The 26,826-nt window shown below is 39.7% G+C and overlaps 1 protein-coding gene across 1 annotated transcript; it reads left to right on the top strand.

The window, feature by feature from the left end:
* Positions 1-2,036: 2,036 nt before the first annotated feature.
* LOC147233586 (NGFI-A-binding protein 1-like) lies at positions 2,037-17,278 on the top strand. Its single transcript, XM_086148552.1, has 7 exons — positions 2,037-2,835; positions 2,914-3,047; positions 4,096-4,147; positions 7,796-7,915; positions 10,880-11,048; positions 15,666-15,875; positions 17,168-17,278. The coding sequence occupies exons 1-7, from the start codon at positions 2,038-2,040 to the stop codon at positions 17,242-17,244; spliced, it is 1,560 nt and encodes a 519-aa protein (XP_086004678.1). The 5' UTR covers position 2,037; the 3' UTR covers positions 17,245-17,278.
* The last annotated feature ends 9,548 nt before the right edge of the window (positions 17,279-26,826 follow it).

A 26,826-nucleotide genomic window follows, 5' to 3' on the forward strand; every position in this document is an offset into this window, starting at 1 on the left:
AAACAAAGGTTTGAAAACACTAAGAAGGCTCCAAAGAAAAGATAAATTTGAGCCACAATCCGCTCTTCTTCTTCGTTAAACACATAAAGAATCTCCGTTTAGTCCATATTTTTGATTCAGATTTTTTACGGAGGCATATTTACATCGACCTCCCTCCCAAAAAAAGTTGTTTCTTGACATTCTGTCGATAAATGGAGTCACGGCTTTGCGTTTTATGATTCCTTCATTCCAACGGTGCGCGGTAAATAACATCTAACTGACTGTCACATAGTAAAATATCTAAAATTACCCCGAGTCGTGGAATTCTATCACCTCCTGTTTTCTGTATTAGTGAAACTCCAACTGGATAAGGATTAAACACAGCATATTTACACTCATTACCAGATATCGGAGTACGACATTAAAGTGACGGTAAAAATATCTTTGCGCGTAAGAAGATAAGGTAGCGGGTTTTATCGCCCGGTGCGAACGCTCTTCCAGAACCCGTCCGGTGCCAAATATTAAAAATACGTTCCCACCTGCCGAGGCCTGATAAAGCGTGGAATCCCAATAATCACACGTTTATTAACACGTACTTATTGTTTTGGATTGTCGGCTGACGGCGAATCGAACAGAAGCAGCAAAGCTTTGCTAGCAGCCGCGGAGGATGTAGCCCAGAGCATTTTAGCTAGCTGACATTTGTGCTTCTGAAATGTTTGCAGGACGGAACACGTTACTGTGAAAGTACGATGAAAGTATTCGGTTTTAAAATACTCCTCGAGGGGAAATCCTGCCTTTTTTAATGAGACTAATGAATATTTTGATTCACCTCAGAGCTAGCTGGAAGTACCGGGCGGCGGCGCTTATTAGCATAAAGACTAGAAACGAGAGCCTGGAATAGAACTCACAGTATAACCACAGTTTGAATTTTTTTACTCATTTCTTTTCTCGTACAATAATTCAAGGACTAAAAATGAATCCGCGCTAGCGTGATAACTAACCCGCTCTCAGCGGCGTCTTTTCATTTCCCACTTTCACATGAAAAGGGTCACGCAACTCTTTAAAAGCAGCACCTGCAACATTTTCTCAAACGGATGCGTTTTTTTTTTTTTCTTTTTGATTCTTGAAAATTTAAATGTATATTTTCAAGGGTCTGTAATTCAGCTTGTACGGAATATTTACGTTTTGTTTTTTTTTGCCATCCAAACATTGAATAAATTATGAAAAAAGAGAGATTCTAGTTTTACAATGCAAAGTTGTAACCTTTGTTATCGAAATGATCAGCATCTGCTTCTCCCGCAATCAAGGTTTTAAAAAAAAAATACAAAAATTTACGGTAGTCGGAACGGAGAAGAAAGAGAGTGAAGCGTTTCCCGGCTTGTGGATGTTTCTTATGAAGTCGATTAAAATGCTGATGAAGAAACGATGAGATTTGTGAATGGCGGAGGCTTGCAACCGGAAGAAGAACTTCAGTTTTGTTGCTGTTAGGTTGCAGAAAATTGAAGATGTAGTATGACTTGATCTCCATGAGGCAGGCGGCGGAATTAAGGTTTGGAAGAGATAAAGAGCTGAGTTTCATCTGCGTAACAATGACAGTTGATTTTATGTTTATGGAAGATTCAGCCAAGAGGGATGGCAAGTAGAAGGGGCTCCGGGATCGAGCCCTGGAGAACTCCTGCAGAGGAACCGGGGAGAACGGGATCAACAGCAAAAACCAAAAAATGCGCTCGGACGCTTTTATCGAAAAAGCTCCAGGCCATTTCGCGTGTCTTTTTGTGCCTCGTTCGATGCGTTCTATCGATTTTCCTACTTCGTTCACTTCAAATTTCTGACCAATCGCACAATCGTTGGGTCCGGGAGGAGCTGCGAGAACTTTGAAACCGGGTCACCTCAGGAAGCAATATCATTCGGGTCTCTGGAGTACACGGTTCTTACCAATTTTTGATGTGACAGGTAAAGTTTGGCAGCTTCTGGTTTCTTTCGCTTACACTTGAGACGGTTTCAAAAAGCTCCCCTCGTGTCGGTGAATTAATTTGCGTCGTGAATCCCCCGGCAGGCATGGCGGCGGTGTTGCCGAGAACCCTGGGCGAGCTGCAGCTCTACCGGATCCTGCAGCGGGCCAACCTGCTCTACTACTACGAGGCCTTCATCCAGCAGGGCGGCGACGATGTGCAGCAGCTCTGCGAGGCCGGGGAGGAGGAGTTCCTGGAGATCATGGCCCTGGTGGGGATGGCGAGCAAGCCGCTGCACGTGCGGCGCCTTCAGAAGGCGCTGCGCGACTGGGTCACCAACCCGGCTATCTTCAACCAGCCCCTCACCACGCTGCCGGTGTGCAGCATCCCGGTGTACAAACTGCCCGAGGGCTCGCCCACGCTGCTCGGCGCCCAGGATCGCTCCAACGCCGCCAGCGTCAAGCTACCCAAAGCCGTCGCCGCCTGCGCCGACCCGGGGAAGCTGGACGTGGCGCGGGACAAAGTGTCGGCGGGGTCGCCGCTCCAGGGCGGCAGCGAGGCTCGCTTCTGGTCGGGCCACAGCAACGACAGCGAGCACAGCCTTTCCCCGTCCGATCTGGGCTCCCCGTCCTCGCCCAGGGACGCGCTGGAGGCCCTGGACGCCGCCGCCGTCCAGTCCGTGCTGGAGTGCGTGGACAGGATGGCGCCCGGGCTGCCCAAGACCGACCTGGCCGAGGTCAAAGAGCAGCTGAAGGGCAACAAGAAACTGGCCAAGATGATCGGACACATCTTCGAAATGAGCGACGACGACCCGCGGAGGGAGGAGGAGATCCGAAAATACAGCGCCATCTACGGACGCTTCGACTCCAAGAGGAGAGACGGCAAACACCTGACGCTGCATGAGGTCGGAGCTCGCGCCGCCGGCCGCCGGCAGGGAGGTCAAACGCTCCCGTCGTGAAGGTCTTCGCTCTTTCTGTTGCAGCTTACGGTGAACGAGGCGGCGGCTCAGCTCTGCATGAGGGACATGGCGCTCCTGACGCGCCGCGACGAGCTGTTCGGACTGGCCAGGCAGATCTCCAGGGAGGTCACCTACAAGTACACCTACCGCACCAGCAAGTAAGAGCCGGCGTCCGGTCGGCATCGGGGCGGCCGGGTCATCGCTAGATCTTCTCCTCCTTCTTCTTCTTCTTCTTCTTCTTCTTTCGGCTTTTCCCGTCAGGTGTCGCCACAGGAGTGTTATTATTATTACACTCCTTTGTTCATGTCCAAAACATCTCAATCATCACTTTGCTCGGTCATACATGTCCTGCACCCCTATGACAGATTCTTCTTCTTCTTTCGGCTTTTCCCGTCAGGTGTCGCCACAGCGAGTCAACTTTCTCCATCTAACCCTATTCTCTGGATCCTCCTCTCTCACACCAACTACCTTCATATCTTCTCTCACTACATCCATAAACCTTCTCTTTGCTCTTCCTCCAGACCTCCTGCCTGGCAGCTCCAACTCCAGCATCCGTCTACCAATATATTCTCTATCCCTCCTCTGTCCATGACCCAACCATCTCAGTCTGGCTTCTCTGACCTTCTCTCCAAAACATCTAACATGTGCTGTTCCTCTGATACACTCATTCCTGATCCTCTCCATCCTGGTCACTCCCAAAGAGAACCTCAACATCTTCATCTCTGCAACCTCTAGTTCTGCCTGCTGTCTTTTGGTCATTGGAACAGTTTCTAGTCCAAACATCATCGCTGGTCTCACCACTGTCTTGTACACCTTTCCTGTCATTCTCGCTGATGTTCTTCTATCTTCTATCTTGTTCTCCTCCTTAATATTTAGAAATATAAAGTGTCTTTCGTCAGACGGACCCGGAGGCTCACGATCGCAGGACGAGGTTCCACAAAGTTTCGGTTTTCCGACGAACCGACCGACGTCTTTGACAGAAAAGGACAGAATGTTCTAGAGAAAATGAAGGCAACCGGCATTTTTAAAATCCGTTTCGTATCGAGATTCAAACAAAAAGCCTCTTAAGTTCCGTACGACACGCCTGGAGTTATTTGATAGCTTATCGAACTGACCAAATAGACGTTTTTCTCCCAAAACAAGAACAACAACAACCCAACCAGGCAGGAAACTCCAACCCTAAAGTCACGGCATGATGTTTTTCAGGTCTCGCTGTGGAGACCGAGACGAGCCGTCACCGAAGAGGATCAAAACAGAGGTGAGATCTTCGTCCCCAAAAACCTGCCAGGGATTGATTTGAACCCCCAAACAAAATAAAAAGTGAATCGATCCAGTAAAACAATGCGAGAAAGAAACAGGGAGGAGGAAGGGAATGAATTTAATGAGTGATTTAAATGTCATCTCAAACGAAACGTTCTGTTTTTTTATATATATATATATATATATATATATATATATATATATATATATATATATATATATATATATATATATATATATACTGCTCAAAAAAATAAAGGGAACACTTGAACAACACAATGTAACTCCAAGTCAATCCCACTTGTGTGAAATCATAGTGTCCACTCAGGAAGCAACACAGATTCATTTGGACTTGTTTTAAGGACATTACATCAAAGTTGGATCAGCCTGGAGTTTGTTTTTACACTTTAATTTGGAGTGTGATTCCTAATCCAGACCTCCATGGGTTGATACAATTGATTTCCATTGATCATTTTTGTGTGATTTTGTTGTCAGCACATTCAACTGTGTGAAGAGCAAAGTATTTCATAAGAATATTTCATTCATTTAGATCTAGGATGTGTTTTTTAAGTGTTCCCTTTATTTTTTTGAGCAGTGTATATATGTAAATATAGATCAGGGGCGGGCAAACTTTTTGACTCACGGGCCGACATGGGTTCTAAAATTTGCCAGAGGGGCCGGGCCAGGAACAGATGGATGGAGTATTTGTGTGAACTAATATATATAAGATATTATATAGATATACATATAAAATGATTTGAAGATTTTCGCCATTAAGAGTCTGGAGTTCGTTTTGTTGTGGTTATTCTCTGGATGGATCCGAGGATGTAGGTCACTTCAGTCGGATCTGTGACGGACTTTGCCGGTGTTTGTAGGTCGAACCAAGCATTTAAAGACATGGCTAATGGCTAATTTGAAGGCTAGCCTAAAACTTGCTTTGGTACTCGACTCTTAGCATGTTAGCATGCTTCTTGGCAAAGCGACGGCTGATATTGTTTTCTTTGAAAACCGCAGCAGTTTCTTGGCGTATCAGGCAGCTAATCGGACTTTAGTTCAACAATATTTTGTTGTCCAGTCCTTTTTAAATACAAACCACCCGCTGTTCACTTCCTGCTTCGTTGACCTGCTTATTTTTAAAGAAGGATTCAAAGAATGACTCGCCGCATCCGGCAAATGTCAATATGTATAAAGAATGCAGGCGCTTCTGAGAAAAGGTTAAATAAATTTAATTCTATAAAATCACGTTTAGCGGGCCGCATTTTAAAGCCCAGCGGGCCATATTTGGCCCTCGGGCCGTAGTTTGCCCGCAACTGGTATAGATATAAACCAGGTAATGTGGCAGCTGCTCGAACTGACTAATAGTTCTTCTTCTCTTTTCCAAAAAAAGCAGAACCTCCTTTGTTTCATAATTGAGCCTGAGGTCCTCCTCACTCTTGCATGCAGATACTATTATAGTTACTTGGGTGTTATTTCCAGACGTAGCAGGTTTGCGTCAAAAATGAATTTGCATCCGTTTCCTATTTATTTCGACCGTAACTTTTGCTTTCCTCGCCAAACACAAACGCTCTGTTTGGAGAATTTTTTGGAGAACATTCTGTTTTCTCACAGAATCCAAACTAAAAGATCCAGATTAACTTTTTTTTCCCATGGATTCATCTAGATTTTATTCGTCTATCTATCTATCTATCTATCTATCTATCTATCTATCTATCTATCTATCTATCTATCTATCTATCTATCTATCTATCTATCTATCTGTCTGTCTGTCTATCTATCTATCTATCTATCTATCTATCTATCTATCTATCTATCTATCTATCTATCTATCTATCTATCTATCTATCTATCTATCTATCTATCTATCTATCTATCTATCTATCTATCTATCTATCTATCTATCTATCATCCATCCATCCATCCATCCATCCATCCATCCATCTATCCATCTATCCATCTATCTATCTATCTATCTATCTATCTGTCAGTCAATTTTTCATCCTTCTATCTATCTATCTATCTATCTATCTATCTATCTATCTATCTATCTATCTATCTATCTATCTATCTATCTATCTATCTATCTATCTATCTGTCAGTCAATTTTTCATCCTTCTATCTATCTATCTATCTATCTATCTATCTATCTATCTATCTATCTATCTATCTATCTATCTGTCAGTCAATTTTTCATCCTTCTATCTATCTATCTATCTATCTATCTATCTATCTATCTATCTATCTATCTATCTATCTATCTATCTATCTATCTATCTATCTATCTATCTATCTGTCATTCAATTTTTCATCCTTCTATCTATCTATCTATCTATCTATCTATCTATCTATCTATCTATCTATCTATCTATCTATCTATCCATCCATCCATCCATCCATCCATCCATCCATCCATCTATCCATCCATCCATCCATCTATCCATCTATCTATCTATCTATCTATCTATCTGTCAGTCAATTTTTCATCCTTCTATCTATCTATCTATCTATCTATCTATCTATCTATCTATCTATCTATCTATCTATCTATCTATCTATCTATCTATACGTAAAGCGCCCTGAACATTTATCGCCGGGCGTTTGGATGGGAAAGGCCGGTAATTCCCCGATTCCGATGTATTTTTAATCTCAATTCGGAGTGATGTGCGGCTGGTGGTCGGCCCTGAGGATCAGGGACCGGAGGAGAGTACAAAGCTTCTCTCAGTGCTCGTCCCCTGACGTTCTCTCCGTCTTCTGAATGGCTTCTCTCAGTCCGAAGGCCTGTAATCGAAAACACGTGTTGCCGGGAACTCCGCCGGGACGTCGGGGCCGGGGGAAGAGCAGCAGATGAAGCGGCACCTGCTGCAAAAACAAGAGAAAGGGGGGAAAAAAAAATAAGAAAAACCTTTGAACGTCTATAATTCGGCCACGTTTCGCCGGCGGACGCCGATTTAAAATCAGGAAATAGAAAAAAAAAAGGAATATTCTGATCAAATCACTCAATTTCTGTTGATTTCGGTCAAAAAAGCTGAAAGTTTAAATCTGAAAAAAGTAGCGTACAATTCGGGAACACCCAGAACTGAAAAAGAATACACAAACGTGTTATTGTTTCAATTTATGTAGCTGTTTATGTTTTCATGAATTTTTCATTCATTCATCGTCCAGCAGACGCACCGGCTTAAGATGAATATTTATTACCGTAATTTCCAGACTATTTAGCGCACCTGAATATAAGCCGCGCCGGCTAGCCGATCGCTATTTCGGTCTTCCTCCGGCGCACTAATACCGCCAAAATCGTCTTCTTCGGTGTCGAAGTTGAACGGATTCAGCATTTCCCGGTCTTTTCATCGGTCTGATGAGACAAAGATAAATGTTTTAGCGGCGTGAAGCTTGTTAGCGTCCCCCCCCAAAAAAATCCATAAATTAGCCGCATTAAGTGAAAAAAGCCGCGGCTTATCGAACTTTCAGAACGAATCCAGAATTTGTCTGAATCTTTCAACGTGCCGGGAAAGTTTATCTTGTGACCAACATTCTGCGGCGAGATTAAAATGAAGCGTTTTTTTATTTAGCGGCAGACGTTAGCCGCCAGAATCGGTTGCGCGGCTGCGAAAACAGAAAACGAATGTAACACGTTCCCGTTTGGCGTCTTCAGGAGAACTTCTTCGACATCCAGGAGGCGCTGCAGGCCATCCACATGAGGCAGGAGATGCTGAGGGAACAGCTGGCCTGCGCCAAATCCAAAGGAGAGGAGAGCATCGGCAGGAACCTGCAGGTAAGAACATCCTCCGGAAAATCTGATTCCTGTCGTTTTCTTACCTCGCCGCGTGATTGTTGCACGCTTTCAAAGCTCCTATGACATCTCCGATAGCCGGAGGACGACAGCGGGATTACTGGGGGGCTGAAAAGTTTTTAATTCCTTAATTAATTTTAAATAATTAAATAAGTTTAAATAATGTATTAATTGATTTAAATAATTAAATAATTAATAAATAATTTTTGTATTATTTAAATAATTAAGTATTTTTAAATAAATAATTGAATAATTATTAATAATTAGTATTAATCAATAATATTATTAAATAATATAATACTATATAATATAATTTAATAATATAATATTATTAAATTATTAATAATTAATAATACTTAAATAATTTTTTAATTCCTCTTCCCTCAGCCGCAGGGAATCTTCAATCTTTGTAGTTACAGCTAACAGTTAAGACAATTCATATTTCATTGTATTTCTTATTCTTCCTCCTTTCTACTATTATCTATTACTGTTATGTTTCTTACTTGAAACTCTGGCACAACAATTTCCTTCGGGATAAATAAAGTTGTTCTCATCTCATCTCTCAAAAGGCGTCCATAATGGTATGGAGGCTCTGCTCGCGACAAAAACAGCTTCAAAAATAAGAATAAGAATAAGAATAACTTTATTTATCCCGAAGGAAAATCGTTGTGCCGGAGTTACAAAAAAAAAATAACAAAAATAAATGATAATAGAAAAATTGTATAAATGGTAAAAAAAAAGGGGAGAATAATAAATACAAATAAACTATAAAGTGTCTTAAGTAACAAGTGAAAACTGTAAAGTGTCTTAAGCTCTTAAATACCAAGTGAAAGAAAAGGAGTGCACAAGAAAAATATTGTGCATGTAGCTGTTATGAAATATTGCACAGTTATGAAAATATATACAGATAATTTATTACAATTTACAGTAAATTTTTTTGTTTAGAAGTTTATTAGGACAGTGTACAAATACATTAAGCACAGAGGCAGAGATGTTTGTACCAGATTATAGCTTATAGCTAATTTTCATCTGTAATCCTGGACAATAAATGGGTACGATTTCTTTTTTTTTTTTTTTTTAAGGTTTAAAATTTTATAAAAGATGAGCCGCCGTGACTGAAATCTCCTGCACGGAAATCATTTCCTTCATAACCTCAGCCACGACGGCACCGAACAGGAGAAGCCCATGTTACGCAAAACGCTGCTCGGTGGAGTTATTTACTTTAAATTAGCTCTCCGAGCTAGCGGTGCCGTAGCGCAACGAACGGCGGCGTCGAGCTCAAAAAAAGGCCGGAGCGGACGAGTGAAAGGGAAGCTGACCCTCCCCCCTCGCGGCGTGCAAACATTAGGGAGGTCTGGGAAACAGCTCAGGTCGCCAAAGAAGAGCCCGAGGTTTAAGTTACGACGCACGTGATGCCGAACGCTGCCCGAATCATTAGGAACACCGCAGGAGAACTGTATTTCTTATTATTTCGGTCACACGTTCGAAGGTCATCCAGGAAATGACGGATCGCAAGTGTTTTAATTTGTAAAACTTTCAACTGGACGGCTGTGCAGGAGGTCTCTGCTGGAATCAAAACGTTTTCGTGTAATGTTTATAAAATGAATTTACGCAATGGAAATCCTAGTTCTGTTCCAGGATTGTGCAGATAAAGGTACTTTTTTGGTACTTTTTTGTTAAATCTTTGACTATTCACTCAAGTCAGAAGCTTCCTGAGTGGAGTTGAGGCTAAAAAAAAAACACTTTTTGTTTTTGTAATTGTTGAGTCAAATTAATGAGTTATAATTAATGTATTTTTCCTCAGCTTTTTTTCCCATTTATAAGGGATTTTATTTGTTAAAGTCAAAGAAAACCGCCATGACTGAAGTGGAAAGAATTCTAAAATCACAAATCAACAGTATTTTACTTTTTTTTTTGAGCAAGAAATTCGCCATAATATCGTCCGATAATTTATGAAATTTAAAATCATCCTGTTATCGTGTCTTAAGTCGGCATCGATTTCCTTTTTTAATATTTGAATCCCTTCAAACTAATAATGTCAGTGGCCGAGTTGAGCAAACGTTGTCTTTATCTTTTCGTTTTCGAGGATTCCGGACGTAAAAAGGAAGAACAGAAACAGCAGCAGAAATCAAACTGATTTGCAGTCGGTATTTATTATTATTTTTGTGTGAAAATCACATTTCGCCGGTGTTGCTCTTTGAACACAGTGATGTCGATGCTCGGTACATTTTGTGCACAAAATGTAAAACGGATATGAAACGGGTGAGGTTTAGAACCTCCAACAAGGTTAAAAACCGACGCTTTAAGTATATTTCCAGAGGGCTGAGACCTCCAGCCTTCCTCCAGAGAAGATGGCGTCCGTTCCGGCTGACGTCGGCATCCGGTTCGATCCCAGCCAAGCTCCTCGCCGGTTTCCTCGCCGCCGGTGAGCCTCGCTCCTAATTAGAGGCGGCGTGTAGGAGGAGAGCTTCGTGATCGTTCATTACGTTCGGCGTGGAAACGCACGTGTGCGATGTTTTGCGCGGTTCCACTTGTCATCCGTGATGTGATTTTCAAAAAAAAAAAAAAAAAAAAACACGCCGATGAGACGAAGAGGAAGGGATTTCACGGTTGCTCCTGCAAAACCGCCGGGCCCCCCCGGGAGCCGCTGCTCTTTCCAGACGCCACGCCGTCAAAAAAGAAGCGAGTCTTCATCGACGTGATGGAAAGCGACAGTGACGAACGGCTTCGGATGAAGATGGGTTAATTCTCCCTGACGGTCGCCTTGCAGGAAGACATTCCCGTTCTGACCCTCCGTTTCTCCTCTGGTCAAAAAAAAAAAAAAAAAAAAAAAAAAAGTGTCTAAAATGCACATTTTGATGCAAAAAAAAAAAAAAAAAAGACCAAAAAATTCGGACATAATTTTGGATTCTTAACGGTTCCTTAACTGACGTTCACTTCCGGCAGATGCAGCTGGAGCGTCTGCTGGCGAGGCAGATGGAGATCCTGCAGGACGCCGCCGTCCAGGAGCGTCTCCAGGCTCTGGACTGGAGGATCCCGCCCGCCGCCCTCAAGTACCTCAACGACGTCCAAAACACCAACGGCGCCATCGCCGACGCCGGCAGAGACAACCAAGGTAGGAGGGCGTGAAGGGCGACGCCGCCGCCGCCGCTGCTAATCTAACAAAAAGCTTTTTCACGACTTCAGCTTTTTTTTTTTCTGTGTGAAAGGTCACATTCTGTGTTTGCGGCTTCAGAAACATCTTTGTTAAGTTTGGTTGAACTCAGCGAGTTGGAAAAAAAAACATCTGTTCTTTCTCTTGTTATAGTGCATATTCACATAAAACAAGCATTATATTCAAAAATAAGCATTTGTAGGGCACAAATACGGGTTTTTACCAACAATGCCAATAGGTATTTACAGAATATGCTCCATAATTGAGGTATTGCGCATGTTCAAGGCAGAACATAGTGCTGGATGTAAATCTAATAATTATATTCTCATTAATCATCTAATCAATGCCAATGTGAGACACATTTTTTGAAAGCCTCTTTGTTTTTGTCTCCTTCTATCACAGAAAATAAAAACTATTTTCCACCATTTATTTCTGCTTATAACGTAAACACAAATGCACATATGATGGAGCAGTCAGGGGAGGCAGGAGAGGCCGTGCCTCACCCGCCAATCCTGGAAAGAAAAAAAATGTCAAACAGATAAAAGAATGAAATGGTTATATTTATCAGTGATTTGCACTGGAAAGGTAGTTTTCATTGAACTTCACAAGTTTTTGATGTTTTTTTTTTAATTAAAAATCATCGTATTTGCAGTTCAAATCCTAAGACGAGACATGCAGCGAGGCCGCCGACTGTTGAGCCTCAAGATTGCTGTCTGTCTGGATGACGAGATTGAAATGTTTAAACACTTTAGCTTTATGAACTATATTTCCAATTTGTCAACAACTGTATGTGTGTTACTAGTTTCTTGTGTGTTACTAGTTTCATGAAACTAAGTGAGGCACGCAGTTCTCCTGCCTCACTGTAGGGGGCGCTCATGATTCCAGCGATTCTTCTTGCTGCAAGATACAGCGACAGCAAACTCGAGTTAGCAAGTCAAATGCACCCGTCCATTTATTTTTTTCCTCTTCTCACTTTCAAAACAGAGGCTTACAAATCCAAACATGGACAATTTTCTAAATTGGACTTTATATCGAAGCAGGAAGTTATAATTAAAGGCAGAGCCAGAGATAATCTGCGGGTCAAATGGTGAACAAACTACCCTGTAGGGTTCATATGTTTGTAGATCTGATTGCGATGAAGTCACCGCACATCACCGTGATGGCGGTAGCGGTAATTCTACAGGACTGTCTCAGAAAATTGTAATATTGTGATGAAGTTCTTTATCTTCTGTAATGCAATTACAAAAACCAAAACGTCCCACATTCTGGATTCATTACAAATCAACTGAAATATTGCAAGCCTTTTGTTATTTTAATCAACTGAAAATATTAGAACATGATGAAAAAGTAATTTTTTTTTTTTTGAAAACAAAACAAAAATGTCCTACATTCTGGATTAATCACAGATCAACTGAAATATTGCAAGTCTTTTATTATTTAAATATTGGTGATTATGTCTTACATCTTAAGAAAACTCAAAAATCTTATTTCAAAATATTAGAATATCATGAAAAAGTAATTTTTGTTTTTTAAAAACAAAACCAAAATATCCTACATTCTGGATTCCTTACAAAGCAACTGAAATATTGCAAGCATTATTATTTTAATATTTCTGATTATGGCTTACATCTTAAAAAAAAATCAAAAATCCTATCTCAAAATATAAGAATATCATGAAAAAGGATTTATTTATTTTTTTAACAATACCAAAATGTCTTACATTCTGGATTCCTTACAAATCAACTGAAATATTGCAAGACTTTTATTATGTTAATCAACTGAAAATATTAGAATATCATGACAAAGTAATTTTTTGTTTTTTTAAAAACAAAACAAAAATGTCCTACATTCCGGATTCATTACAAATCAACTGAAATATTGCAAGCCTTTTATTATTTTAGTATTGCTGATTATGGGTTACATCTTAAAAAAAACTCAAAAATCCTATATCAAAATATTAGAATATCATGAAAAGGTAATTTTTGTTTTTTTAAAAACAAAACAAAAATGTCCTACATTCTGGATTCATTACAAATCAACTGAAATATTGCAAGCCTTTTATTATTTAAATAGTGGTGATTATGGCTTACATCTTAAAAAAACTCAAAAATCCTATATGCAAAGATTAGAATATCATGAAAAAGGATTTTTTTTTTTTAAAACAAAACCAAAATGTCCTTTATTCTGGATTCCTTGCAAAGCAATTGCAATATTGCAAGCTTTATTATTTTGATATTTCTGATTATGGCTTACATCTTAAGAAAACTCAAAAATCTTATCTCAAAATATTAGAATATCATGAAAAAAAAAAAAAAAATGTTTTTTTTAATTGCATCACAGAATTGCATCACACTATTCAAATTTTCCGAGGCAATCCCGCATGTGCGACGCTTTCCAAATACCTGACACTTTGAAAAAAACGGGGATTTATCGAATAGAAATCCGTCTGCTGTTGGAAACGCCGTCCGAGGCTGAGCGGTGTGTAATCTGCCGAGGTTGTCGGTCGCGCGGGAGGCGTCTCGCCCACCGCTCTGGGTGGTTGATTCTCCACGCCTCGCCTCGGCGGCCTTCAGCTTTTCTAACGTGAGCGTTTTTTTTCCCCGCCGCGACTTCACAGAGAAGGTGCATCATTATTCAGGATGTTCCTTCTCCTCCGGGCCTCGTCTGACTTCCCCGCCTCTCCTCCCTCACCCACTCAAGCAGCTCATTATACCGCTGCTCCCACAAATCCCACAATGCACCTGTAATTATCACGCCCACGTTTGTTTACCTCAAGCCAGTAGCCCTGAGGGGGGCGTCTCCCTTCTTTCTCTCTCTTTTTCCATCTCCCTGCCTCGCTCTCTCCTCCCCCTCTTTCTTTCTTCTGCTTTTCCGTCACTTGTCACTTCTTCCGTCTCCGTCTTGTCCCTTTTTTTTGTTTTTTTTTTGCCCCCCTACTTTGATGAGGTGTAACAACGAACGTTTAGATGAGGAGTCGCCGTCGGGTTTTAGGGTTTTTTTTTCCCCGCCGGCAGGTGAAAACGTGACAAGCGACGTCTAACGCCAGGATCTTTTATTCATGTTCTGCTGTCATCTGGAGAGTTGTTTTGAAAACACAGAAACTAATCCACTGTCACTAACCTCCGGCGCAAATAGAAATATAAGTAGTTGGTATTTAGGTTTTTTTTTTTTTTTTTAATCCTGTTTTTTTCACTGGGAGAAATTCTTTATTAATTACCATCCTTAAGTCAATCTAAATGTCAAACTTGGATTGAGTCCTTTTTCAAACCTCCGTGATTAGCATTAGCATTAGCATCGGACAGAAAACAGAACAACCTGGGAAGAAATCTTTTTTTTTTTTTGTACTTCATACTTTGTTAAGTCTTTAAGGAACATTTGACACATTCTACCTTGGAAATATGAAAAATGAATTCTTGTCGTGGCAACTGGACTGGAATTTCTTCAGTTGCCATGACAATATTTTGACAAGAATTCACCATGACCTTGATGACCAAGAACATCCAGACATAAAAAAAAAGAAGCATCTGTCACTCCTCTTTTTTTTAATCCTGTTTTTTTTATTTATTTTTTGTTAAACTGGGAAAAATTCTTTATTTATTACCATCCTTAAGTCAATCTAATTGTCATACTTGGATTGAATCCTGTTTTCAAACCTCCGTGATTAGCATTAGCATTAGCATAGGACAGAAAACAGAACAACCTGGGAAGAAATCTTTTTTTTTTTGTACTTCATACTTTGTCAAGTCTTTAAGGAACATTTGACCTTGAAAATATGAAAAATGAATTCTTGTCGTGGCAACTGGACTTGAAATTCTTCAGTTGCCATGACAAGAAGATTTTGACAAGAATTCACCCCGACCTTGATGACTAAGAACATCCACAGACATAAAAAAAAAAAATGAAGCAATTTTCACTCCTGTTTTCTTTTAATCCTGTTTTTCTAATTTTTTCTTTGTTTAACTGGGAAAAATTCTTTATTTATTACCACCCTTAAGTCAATCTAGAGGTCATACTTGGATTGAATCCTGTTTTCAAACCTCCAGGATTAGCATTAGCATTAGCATCGGACAGAAAACAGAACAACCTGGGAAGAAATCTTTTTTTTTTTTTTTGTACTTCATTCTTTGTCAAGTCTTTAAGGAACATTCGACCTTGAAAATATGAAAAATGAATTCTTGTCGTGGCAACTGGACTTGAAATTCTTCAGTTGCCATGACAAGAAGATTTTGACAAGAATTCACCCCGACCTTGATGACTAAGAACATCCACAGACATAAAAAAAAATGAAGCAACCTCTTAAAATACATTTTTTAAAATGCCTTTTTTCTGATCTACCTTGTTATTTTTTGTTGCTGAATTTCAACGCTCTGCATTTCCTTTGTGTACTTATTCATTTCCTTCCAAAACAAGATGCATTCTGTCCAAAACTGTCAATTATTCACTCCCACTTCCAGTTGCAGAGAATTTTGTAAAAAGTGCAGGAAATCATCAGACCACAAAGTTTTTTCTATCTTAAATCTTTTTACACGCCGCCCAACAGGAAGCAGCTCCTCATGTCCGTGTCTTTGTGTCCTCCAGATGAACGACCCATTAACTTGCGGGTGGTTAGTCAAAGCATGCAGGAGGGGGACCTCCCGCTGGGGAAGCAGCTGGCCAATGAGCTGAAACGCCATCACAACCACAGCAACCACAACAACAACAACAACAACAACAACAACAACAACAACAACAACAACAACAACAGCAGCAGCAGCAGCAACACAGATGAAACCAGAACACCAGCAGCAGGTCGGTGAATTTGGCGAAGTGTTTGGAGTCCATGTTGTGTTGTTGTTGTTGTTATGATCCAAATGCTTTGGTGACATCGAAAATTCCAAAACGCTACACAATTTTTTTGGAATTAGGTGAGGTGTGTGTGCATGGAAATTAAAATGTTCCTCAGCAGAATAAATTATTTTTTTAGCTTCAGAGGTTTTCTTGTTGGTTGGACCTTCCATAGGTTTGGCTGGTATCCTTGGAAATATTTTGAACGTGGAAAAGAATCGAAATGCTGGATTAATTTATCGTTGCAACTGAAATGATCCGCGTAGTGCCGGGGTGTCAAACTCAAATACACAGTGGGACAACATTCAAAACCGGGCCAACATTGATATAACAATGAACCTTTTCATATGGACCCAAACAAGTTTTGCTTAAAAACTACATATGGAACAAGCATAGCTTAATACTATACGACAGGGTTGGGCAAACTACGGCCCGCGGGCCACATCTGGCCCGTTGGTCTTTTTAATCCGGCCCGCCAAAGATTGATACAGAATTCATACTTGATGTGAATGATTGAATGATTGGATCAATGAAACAGGAGATTATTTCATTTTTGGAGCTACTTGAGAATTTTCCTGAGCTGAAAGACACAGATTGGCTTCGTGATTTAGCCTTTACTGTGGAACCACTGACACACATGAATATCATGCAAACGTCAGAGATATCAAAACCAAGCTGGTTTTTATTAAATCAAGCTGGTTAACAAATAAGTGGGGTTTTTTTTTTATATCGTATCATATCTTGTGCTGACCCGGCCCATCTGACAAATTTTAGAAATTAATGCGGCCCCTGAGCCAGATAGTTTGCCCACCCCTGCTATACAATATATTGCACACATGCAAAATCCCGTTTTCTGCCTAAGTAGCAGGGTGCCAGCATTAGCATAAGGTCGCTATGACTACTGTCAACAGAGGAGAGGGCGTTTATGGGTCCTGTTGTGATTTTCGTGCCAAAACATCAGCAGAAAATTTTGGGATTTTTAGCATTAGCGGTACATGGACTGTAGACTATACTGGAGAGCTAGCTCTAATAGTGATCTGGTATGGCTTTGCGGGCCAAATTTGGCCCGCGGGCCAGAGTTTGACACCTATGGCACAGTGGATCGGCGGTATGCTAGGCATCATATTAGCAGAGGAAACAAGCCGGACAGAAATTGTCAGACAAAGTACAAAAAAAAGCACATCCTCTTTCATTAAATCTGATTTCTAAACTTCTTCGCCGATGACACCGCTCTTTTTCTGCATGTCCTCCTTCAGAAAACGGGACGTCACAGCGAGCACCCAGCAACGGAGAGAAGAAGACCATCAAGTCAGAGCCGGAAGACTCCACATAGTGCCTCCCGCCTCATTCCCGACCCCCCAACATTCATTCTACTCACACTTGACAGTATGCAGTTACTACCCGTCAATAGATACTAAGCAAGCACAGCCACAGTAGAGCCTTAACAACCAACGTTGCCTCATGAATAGCATTTATTTTTCTTTCATTTTCTGTTTAATGTAAATTTCTTTGTTTTGTTTTTTTTGTCGTTGTATACTTCCTTCTTTTTTTTTTTTTTTTTTCCCCTTTACGGTTTTTCGCCGAAGCTCCTAGAGAGCATGTCCAGGAGACCCTCGCCGCTCTGCAGGTCTTTGTCTGTGGACTGATTGTACATATAATTTGATCCGTGGCAGACGTGTACACTCCTAACCTCGACCTGGTTGTTGTTTTTCTCGTTTTTATTTGGACAGCCAGGTTTGCAGGCTTTTACGTGGGGGGGAGGGGGGGGGCTGAATCCGAACTCAAACCTAGATTCAGAAGCGGCTTCTCGGAGCAAAAATAGGTGACCCGGTTGCAGTGTGTCGACACTTTCCGTGTTTTCGAGCGCACATGAATGGCATAAAGCTACGTACAACAATATTTAGTATTAAAAGAATCAGAATTTGTAGAATCTGGAGGGTTCTTGTTGTGGCTTTCAGTCCGTTTGGTCGATTTTCCACAGCTGCATGATGGAAGTATGGACACGTATGTAATTCTGACGCCGGATTTTAATTTTTTTATTGGTCCACTGTCTCATCCTTAGGCGCAGCATGCAGATGGTAATTGTATCATGACTTTAGATGTCTGCTATATCGGTGTATTACCTGAAAATGACCTTGTAATTTCTGATGAATTCTTCCCTGAAGAATTAGCGACAGAGGGGCTAAATATTAGCGAGCCAGAGACCAAGGAATTAGCAAAACGAGCAAAGAAAGGAAATCTTTCTTTAAAACTCTTTTTTTTTTTTTCTATTTCTGTGAAATAAACAATAGCAGTACTTTTTTTTTTTTTTGACAATATTTGATAAACATAGCGGTACATGCGAAATAGCGAAACATCCATCGGCTTCTCGTCTCGTTCTGTCAGGAGTTAATGACCTAAAACGATGAACGTCGGACGCGTTTGCGTGTTTCGCTCATGATAATAGAATAAATGTGAGCTCTATGCTAACTAGCGGAGACACAGTCAAACATGCTAATAGTAGCATTCAGGCAAGGCGGAGCGGTTTCACTTGATTTGTCAGGTCAACACAATGTGCTTTACATTAAAGTGCATTTCCTGACGATTTTCCGTTGACTTACAGGGACATTTTAACGTAGAAACAGGGTGAAACAGCGCTACTGTCGCCTCGGCAGCTCTCTTCCGTCAAATGTGCCGCGATCCCGTCGACTCAGGATTGGGTTCGATCGTCGGTGCAAGGCTCGTGGCTCATTATATTCACTCTATATTAAAAAAAAACAATCGAAATAAAGGTTTCGGAGTTTTCACCTATTCCTTCTTATGTATATAACTGCTTTGACGTTTTATTTGGCTTTTTTGCACCTTCTAATTCTTCAAAAAAATAGGAAACTTTACATAATGGACTTTTTCTATTTTTCAGGGAACCTTTTTAAGCCAAATTATTTTTTTTCCAATAACTGTACCCTTTTTCTTATTCTCATGTCGTTTCAGGAACTCAAATTAAATCTTTTTTCTTTGTAATACAAACCAGTAAATCTTAGTAAACCAAACAATTTGATAAACAAATGCAGATTTTTTGTTTTAGAAAGGAGTTTTTTAGATTTTTTTTTTTCAGGTCATTTTTGAAAGAATTTAAATCAATCGCAAGGTTAATTACATCTTCAGCCGATATCCATAATCCAGCTTCACTGAGAAATCTTTGACCGCATCTGCAGATCGGAACTCAACCGGCAGAAAGCCAAAGATTCAGCCGCCGCCGGTCGCGTTTCTACCGCAAGCGTCGGGAAATTGAGTTCGGATTCAGCCCCTCGATCAGGTTCATAATCCTTCACCTTCAAGCAGAAGAGCTGGACAGGCGTGGTCGACCTGCCCGACCCTGAGCTAAACTTCTGCGCAACGATTGGAGGTCGCTTGAGAAATCGATGTAAAGTAGCCGAGCTTAAAGTTTATTTCACTTTTTAATCTAGTAAACCACTGCAGTGGCATCTGTGCGACAGGAGTATAACTTGAAGGTGTGTTTTTTTTCCCGCAAATATGATCCAGTAATTTCAGTCTAATCCTAAAATGACACTTTCGAGGTATTTCGGGTTAGACATTTTTGATTTACAACAAAAAAAGACTCATCGTGTAGATGTCATTTTTTTTTATTAAAATAACAGTTTGTACTTGGAGGGAAAAAAAATCTGAATAAGGAACTAAAACTTTTGGATTCACCAAAGCAACACTGGATTTAAAAAGAAATGAAGAAATCCTAAACCAATTTATTTGGGTCTGTCCACACGTCTCTAATTTCAGGGCTTTTTTTTTTTTTTTTGCTACCCACATTCTATTTTTGTTTTTTCTTTTTTCTTTTTTCAATAGCAAACGTGCTCTGTTTGACCTACAGCCAGAACCAGCGGTAACTCTTCAAGAAAAATCCACCACGCGTTTTTTTTTTTGACATTGCCAAAACAAGAATATTTATGACGACAGGTGTGGTTTTTATTTTTTATTTGTTTTTGTTTTTTTTTGGCAGCGGCATACAAAAAAAAATACATATATATATATATCGTGTATCGTTGCTCTCTGGCGCAGCGGCAGCTTGGAATCTGTAAATAGTACCGTGATAACAAATAGTGCTAGCCTAATCTCTCAACCAGGTTTTTTTTTTTTTTTCCTCCTTCCGTCAAGTGTAACTTTGCTGTAGATTTTGATGTCGATACGGTGTTTATGTACGTGGAGCAAAAAAACGACGACGACAACAACAGAAAAAAAAAAAAAAAAAAAAAAAAAAGAAAATTTAAATGTCACCGAGGAAAAAGATACAAGTGTGAAAGTGTCCGGTATATAAAAAATCACGCTTTACACGATGATAATGTTGATTAGCCTTAGCTCTTAACTGTGTTTAATCCACCTGTGATGGCCATCATATTTCAAAAAAGGTGTGTTGCTGTGTAGAGGTAGATACTGATTAAGTGTTCACTCTGTGTGTGTGTGAGAGTGTGTGAGTGTGTGTGTAAATATGTCGGAGATGCTTCGACCCCCCCACCCCACCCCACAGATAGATGACTCTCACTCCACACACCAATGCAATATTTATGTGAGTGTGTTTTTGCCATTCTGTATGGATCCAGTCATTCTGTCACGTGACCAGTAACTGTGCGTCTCATCGCTATTCGGGGTCCAAATATTCCCATCATTTTTCTTTTTTTTTTTTTTTTTTTATTTTTCTTGTAAGTATTTGTATTTAAAGATTTTTTTTTTTTTTTCCCTCACATGTTCTGTGAATTTTTTTTGGTTTCGTTTTCGTTTCGGAGCAAGGAACTAGCAAGGATTTGGAGCCACGATTTGTTGTGAAAAGGAGGGAATGTTTGTACGGAGGAACTTTTGGGTCTTTATTTTGTTTGTTTTTTTTTGCAAACGCAAAACATTTTAATCTGTTTTTTGAATCCACAAGAAGATGTAATTCTATTTTTTTTTTTTTTAATTCACAAAAAAAAAAAATGTGAATCAAACTTTGGGATTTTAACTTTTGCTTTAAAGCAAAAAAAAAAAACAAAAAAAAACAAAAATGGAAATTATTAAAAACTAAGATAAGATGGAAAGAAAATCACGGTTGCTTTTAAACGAAGCCCTTCGAGACGATTTATTACATCTGCGTATCCTAATGGCTCGAAAACAAATCTGACTCGAAAACCTTTTCCGTCCCATTTTCTTTTTCAGCGATAAAACTCAAGAGTCCCTCCGTCCATCCAGTAGCAGATCAAACACCGTCTGTGTTTCAGAGAATCTGTCCGACCTGCCGTCTCAGCAATCGCCGTTTTCCTCACTGTCGACAGTCATGTGATAGATTAGGCTTCACCTAGTTATGCACCTGTTTTTTAAACACTAATATATTTTATTTGTTATACAGCACATAACATTAAACTTTATTTTTTTGAACTCTATTGTGAGGAGCGTTCTCTGATCAATGTTTGTGACCCGCGGGATTTCACTACCCCGAGTGTTAACGTGTGTTAGCATCTCTAAGCGGTGTGTTAGCATCTGTTAGCCTCGTCTCTGAATTAATCACCAATATTGGAACAGATGTTAAACGATATGTGGGGTTTCTTGCTTCTAAATCCAACAGAACCTCAGCCGTGGGATGTGTTAGCCTGTGTTAGCCTGTGTTAGCCTTTGTTAGCGATGATATCCAGTCTGCTAGCATCTGTGTGCTATCAATTTGTATTCATTAGCTGTTTTTAATCTGATTGTCTTGCACTTGCAGAACTAACCCGTTTTTATTGCCTAGATATGCTAGGGCTCAATGATACTATTTGTTATATTTCTATGACGCGTGCTAATCCTTTAGCATTTAGCATCTGTTAGCCTTGTCTTTAAATTAATCACCAATATGAACAGATGTTAAACGATATGTTGGGTTTCTTGTTTCTAAATCCAACAGAACCTTAGCCGTGGGATGTGTTAGCCTGTGTTAGCCTGTGTTAGCCTTTGTTAGTGATGTTATCCAGTCTGTTAGCATCTGTGTGTCATCAATTTGTATTTATTAGCTGTTTTCAATCTGATTGTCTTGCACTTGCAGAACTAACCCGTTTTTATTGCCCAGATATGCTAGAACTTAACGATATTATTTGATATATATCTATGACGCGTGCTAATCATTTAGCATTTAGCATCTGTTAGCCTTGTCTTTAAATTAATCACCAATCTTGGAACAGATGTTAAACGATATGCTGGGTTTCTTGCTTCTAAATCCAACAGAACCTCAGCCGTGGGATGTGTTAGCCTGTGTTAGCCTGTGTTAGCCTTTGTTAGCGATGATATCCAGTCTGCTAGCATCTGTGTGCTATCAATTTGTATTCATTAGCTGTTTTTAATCTGATTGTCTTGAACTTGCCAAACTAACTCGTTTGCATTACCTATACATGGAAGAGCTCAACGATACTATTTGTTATATAGTATCACTATTTCTTATATATCCATCATGCGTGCTAATTATTTAGCATTTAGCATCAGGCTAGTCCATATAACAGCGTGAAATAACTTTTAAGCGAGAAAAATCGAGTAAGAAGTAGCACGTTGAAATCCGTGAAGGATTTAAAAAAACCCGCTCAAAGGTCACGTCAGCCGCGACGTTAGTTTTCGGGTTCGGATCGAAACGAAGCCGTCTGCGGATTTCAAAACGACGGCGGGGGAAGCGGCGCGAGGTCGCGGGCGTTGGAAACGAGGCGAGCGAAGAGCGGCTACAGGTGGAGGGAAGAAGAACATCGAAAGCTTCCTTCTCTTTGTGTCGGATGAGTCTCTTTGCCGGCCATTTGCATCGACGTCACGTCAAGACATTGTGAAACCGCCTGATGACTCACTCTGACGCAGGTCCTGTTCGCAAACCTCCCGTCGTCCCTCCTTCCTCTCACACACACACACACACACACACACACACACACATACGCTCACACACTTTCTCTGGAGAATAGCTCAGCTCATGAACGCCCACGCTCGCTGCTGCTCACAGTGGCGGCTTCAGACCCCTCCCCTGCCTGTCCTCCTCCAGCTCCAGTCGGCGATGATGGTGATGGGTTGCCGCGGCAACGTCCGGAGGTGGGCGGCTCCACGGGCGGTGGGCGGAAGCCAGCCGCTAAGTGGCGTGGGAGGGAACTGCCCTCATTTGGAAGGGAGCAGGAAGCGGCCGGCTGGAGAGAAGGTGTGGGCGGGGAATTATGGCCTCTCCTCTCTGCAGCCTCCTTCTCCCTCCTTCCCTTTCCTTTGTTTGCAGGCTTTTGGCTTGTTTTTTTTTTTTTTTTTTTAAATTTTGCTTCAAAATGCAGCTGCTCGTCGGGGACAATAAACTTCACAGGGCGCCGCCGCCGCCGCCGCCGCTGCTGCGAGCGCCACACTTTTCCCGTTCGTTGAGTTGTGGTTCTACTTTGAAAGGCCAGTTTGCTCATCCGGGTTAAACCGGCTGGTTTATAATCTGATTTTTTTTTTTTTTTTTTTTCAAAGTAGAAAGTACATAAACAGGAGCAAAACAAAGTAAGACAGTCTTTGCGTGCTTTCTCAAATTACACATCACATTTAAATCCATTCGTACACTGAATTTTAGATTTCAAGATTACAGAGAATTGAGATCATTTTTTAATTGTTGAATTAATTGAATTTTTGCAATGACTTCTCGGAGCTTGAACAGGTTTTTTTCTGTTTTTTTATTTTTTTTATTATAATAATAATAAATAAACAACCTTGAATTCCTGAATTAACGGGTTATATTCTTCAGAGATATTTTGGAGAACATTAGTGAGTGAAACAAAACGAATAGAGCAAAATAAAGTAGGCCAGTCTTCGCGTGCTTTCTCAAATTAAACATCACATTTAAATTCATTTGTACACTGAATTTGAGATTTCAAGATTACAGAGAACAGCGAAAGAATCGAGATCATTTTTTAATTGTTGAATTCATTTAATTTTTGCAATTACTGTTCGGAGCATGAACAGATTTTTTTTTTTATCTTTTAGAAAAATAAAAATAAATAAACAGCCTTGAATTCCTGAATTAATGGGTTATATTCTTCGGGGATATTTTGGAGGACATCAGTGAGTGAAACACAAGGAATAGAGTAAAATAAAGTAAATAAAAGCCAGTTTATTGTTAATGTTAAAGCGACTCTTGATATTTTTGCTCCGTTCCCACACTGAGATCTTTGTTTCCCACAGTCCATTCATGACTCACATACGTCCCTCCTGAAATCTCACCAAAAACCTCATTTCATGTGCTGGACCCCAAGTTGACCCGCATTAACCCACGGACCCCCTCACACACACACACACATCGCCGGTCTCCACAGTGACATTCTGCTCAGCAGGGACCCTGATGTCTGACATTTTGTTTGGCTCTTTCACAAAAGTTATGTTGTTTAAAAAGAAAATTTCACATCTCCAATCAGACTGTGTTTTTTTTTTTTTTTTTCTTAACTTGTATTTTATTCAGTTAATGTTAATTTATTCTTTTTCTTGCAACATTTTCCAAACATAGAGTGACAAGTGAAAGACATTCTGGTTATGCGAGTGAATCAATAATTTATAGATAGTGAGATGGATAGATGGACATTATAAAAAATATGGATTTGGATATATATACACACACACATACATAAACACACATATATGTATGTGTGTGTGTTTGCGGCAGAAATCGAGATGATTTATTGGGCCATGAGGCATCAAAACATAAAAATCTAATGAAATTATAATGATTTAATATATATAAATTTGAGGGACTTACGCAATCTACAAGAAAATAATTAATGTTTAGTTTAGTTTATTTATTGATTACATTTTGAAGTAGTTTGGTTTCACAGAGCAAATTTGCCCGAATAATACCATTGATCGTTTTCAAAAACTTGGGTTTAGTTAATTCGTAAATTTGAAAGGAGTTTACCCAAAATCAGGGACGTTTCCTTAAAACAGACAAACATAAGTTTTTTTTTTGTGTGCATTTACTTACGTCTGAGTCTATTAAAGTACATCATTTTTTTATCTATTTGTTTAATTTGACGCACGTCTAATTACATGTGTTATTTAAAAAAAACTCTGCGAGGTTGCTATGTTTTTCAAAGAAAGTGATTCATTAAAAAAAAAGAATAAATCAATGAGTAATTTTTCAAAATCAAAAATGCAGAACATGCCTGACTTACAATTTCATCTAAAACCTAATCAACCATATCTATAATCATAATTATAACAATGTTTGCACTCTTTTACCAGCACATATATCAATACATTGCGGAATTTCAGTGTACAGGGAAACACATTTCTACACTGTTCATGTGACAATAAACGTTTTGAGTCTTCAATCTATATTTCTCAGATTTAGACTGTGAAAAGTAAAAAAAAAAAAAAAAAAAAAAGTGTTTTTTAGAGAAGGTAAATTTTGTGGAAAGTCCCCTCTTCATTTAATTCTGCTCCGTGGAAAGTTTGAACGGCGCAGTTTGTTTTTTCTTTTTCTTTTTTTTTTTTTTCATCATGTTTCATCTAAATTCTGAAATGTTTCATGTTGCAGTTGTTAGTCAGCATTGGTGCGCTCGAATCTGTACCAGGGAGCGCCGGGCGGGCGGGGATTAACAACGATCCCCACTCTTTAGATGCGTTGAATATATTATACCTGGTTCGCACGGAGGGGCGGTGATAGCAAACGGGAACTTTATGTCGATGTCGGTCAAATTTTTTCAGCTGAAATGTTTCTGCATTATAAGCAGTTTGTTTTTCCCTCCCGAGAGATGTGATTAGATGTTCGAAGTTGGATTAGATTGCAGATATTTGGTATCTTTATATGTTTATCATTGCTTTATCTCGTAAGGAGGCCTTGCATTTATAGAGAAAAAAAACATACACATGTGAATATATTTTGTGATTTCATTTTCATGTAGCTGTCTATGTATTTTTTTTAGCTATAATAGTTACATAATATAACATTTATCATATACACTATATAATTATAATATTTATAGTTAATTAATTGTAGTCGGTTATAATCTGCCCTTACTCTGTATTTAACCGTGTTGGTCTCAGCCTTTTCACACAATGCTTATTTTTGTTTATCTATTCTATTTTTTGTCATTTCTGTCATCACTCTGTTTATGTTGTTGTTTAGTTTTGGTTGTCTATTTTCACCCTTGCTGTCTTGTTACTGTCTGTAGTCCATTCTTAACCTTAATGTTCTTGTTGTTCTCTCCGCTGTCCATTTAATTTGGATTTATATTCATACTTATTGATACTATAACTGTCACGCTACTGTGACAAAAGAATTTCCCTTATGCAGATCAAAATGTTTATGTTTTCCAGGATATTATGAGCCACAGATTATTACGCTGCTATTATGAATTGAATTTGTAAAATTCAGATTATGTTTAAATAGACGATAGGAACCTTTTTTTTGGTACAAGGTGGAAAACTCCTCCTTAGTGTTTGATAACTTCTGCTTACAACTCTGTTTTTCTTGCAGAATCGACTGCATTAATAACTACTTATTTAAAAAAAAAAAAAAAAAAAAAAGTCTAAAAGTCCATAATTTAAATTGCACCCACGGAGGGAGCGTGTGTTCTTCGTGACAGGCAGGTGTGGGTGATCTCCCACCAGCAGATGACGCTGTAGCTGTTTCGGTGAAGTCCAGCTTCCTCCAGCTGTGGAGATCTTCCTGGTCTCTGCAGTACCAACCTGATCCAGAAGATGTCAGAAAGTGAAGGCGCCTGCAGTTCTCTTGCACAGTTTGACCTCCGTGACCCCCAAAGGTGCTGCTTCCCTTCACAGGACCGAGCTGATGTTGCCATAGTAACGTGATGAGGATTTTTTTTTTTTGTGCCTTGAATGACAATATAAAAAGTTCTTCTGCAGAATTCGGACCCCTTTATTGCATTCCAAAGATTTAGGTTAATGTTGCAAAAGGACTCATTGTAAGAAACTTTTC

Source organism: Fistularia commersonii, chromosome 6 (assembly GCF_037954325.1).
Source record: "Fistularia commersonii isolate RoL2024-O1a breed Wild chromosome 6, RoL_Fcom_v1.0, whole genome shotgun sequence".
NCBI lineage: Eukaryota > Metazoa > Chordata > Actinopteri > Syngnathiformes > Fistulariidae > Fistularia > Fistularia commersonii.

Coding starts and splice junctions, on each gene's coding strand:
- LOC147233586 (XM_086148552.1), top strand. CDS start 2,038: ATGGCGGCGGTGTTGCCGAGAACCCTGGGCGAGCTGCAGCTCTACCGG. Junction 3,048..4,095: donor TACACCTACCGCACCAGCAA/GTAAGAGCCGGC, acceptor GATGTTTTTCAG/GTCTCGCTGTGGAGACCGAG. Junction 11,049..15,665: donor CGCCGGCAGAGACAACCAAG/GTAGGAGGGCGT, acceptor TGTGTCCTCCAG/ATGAACGACCCATTAACTTG.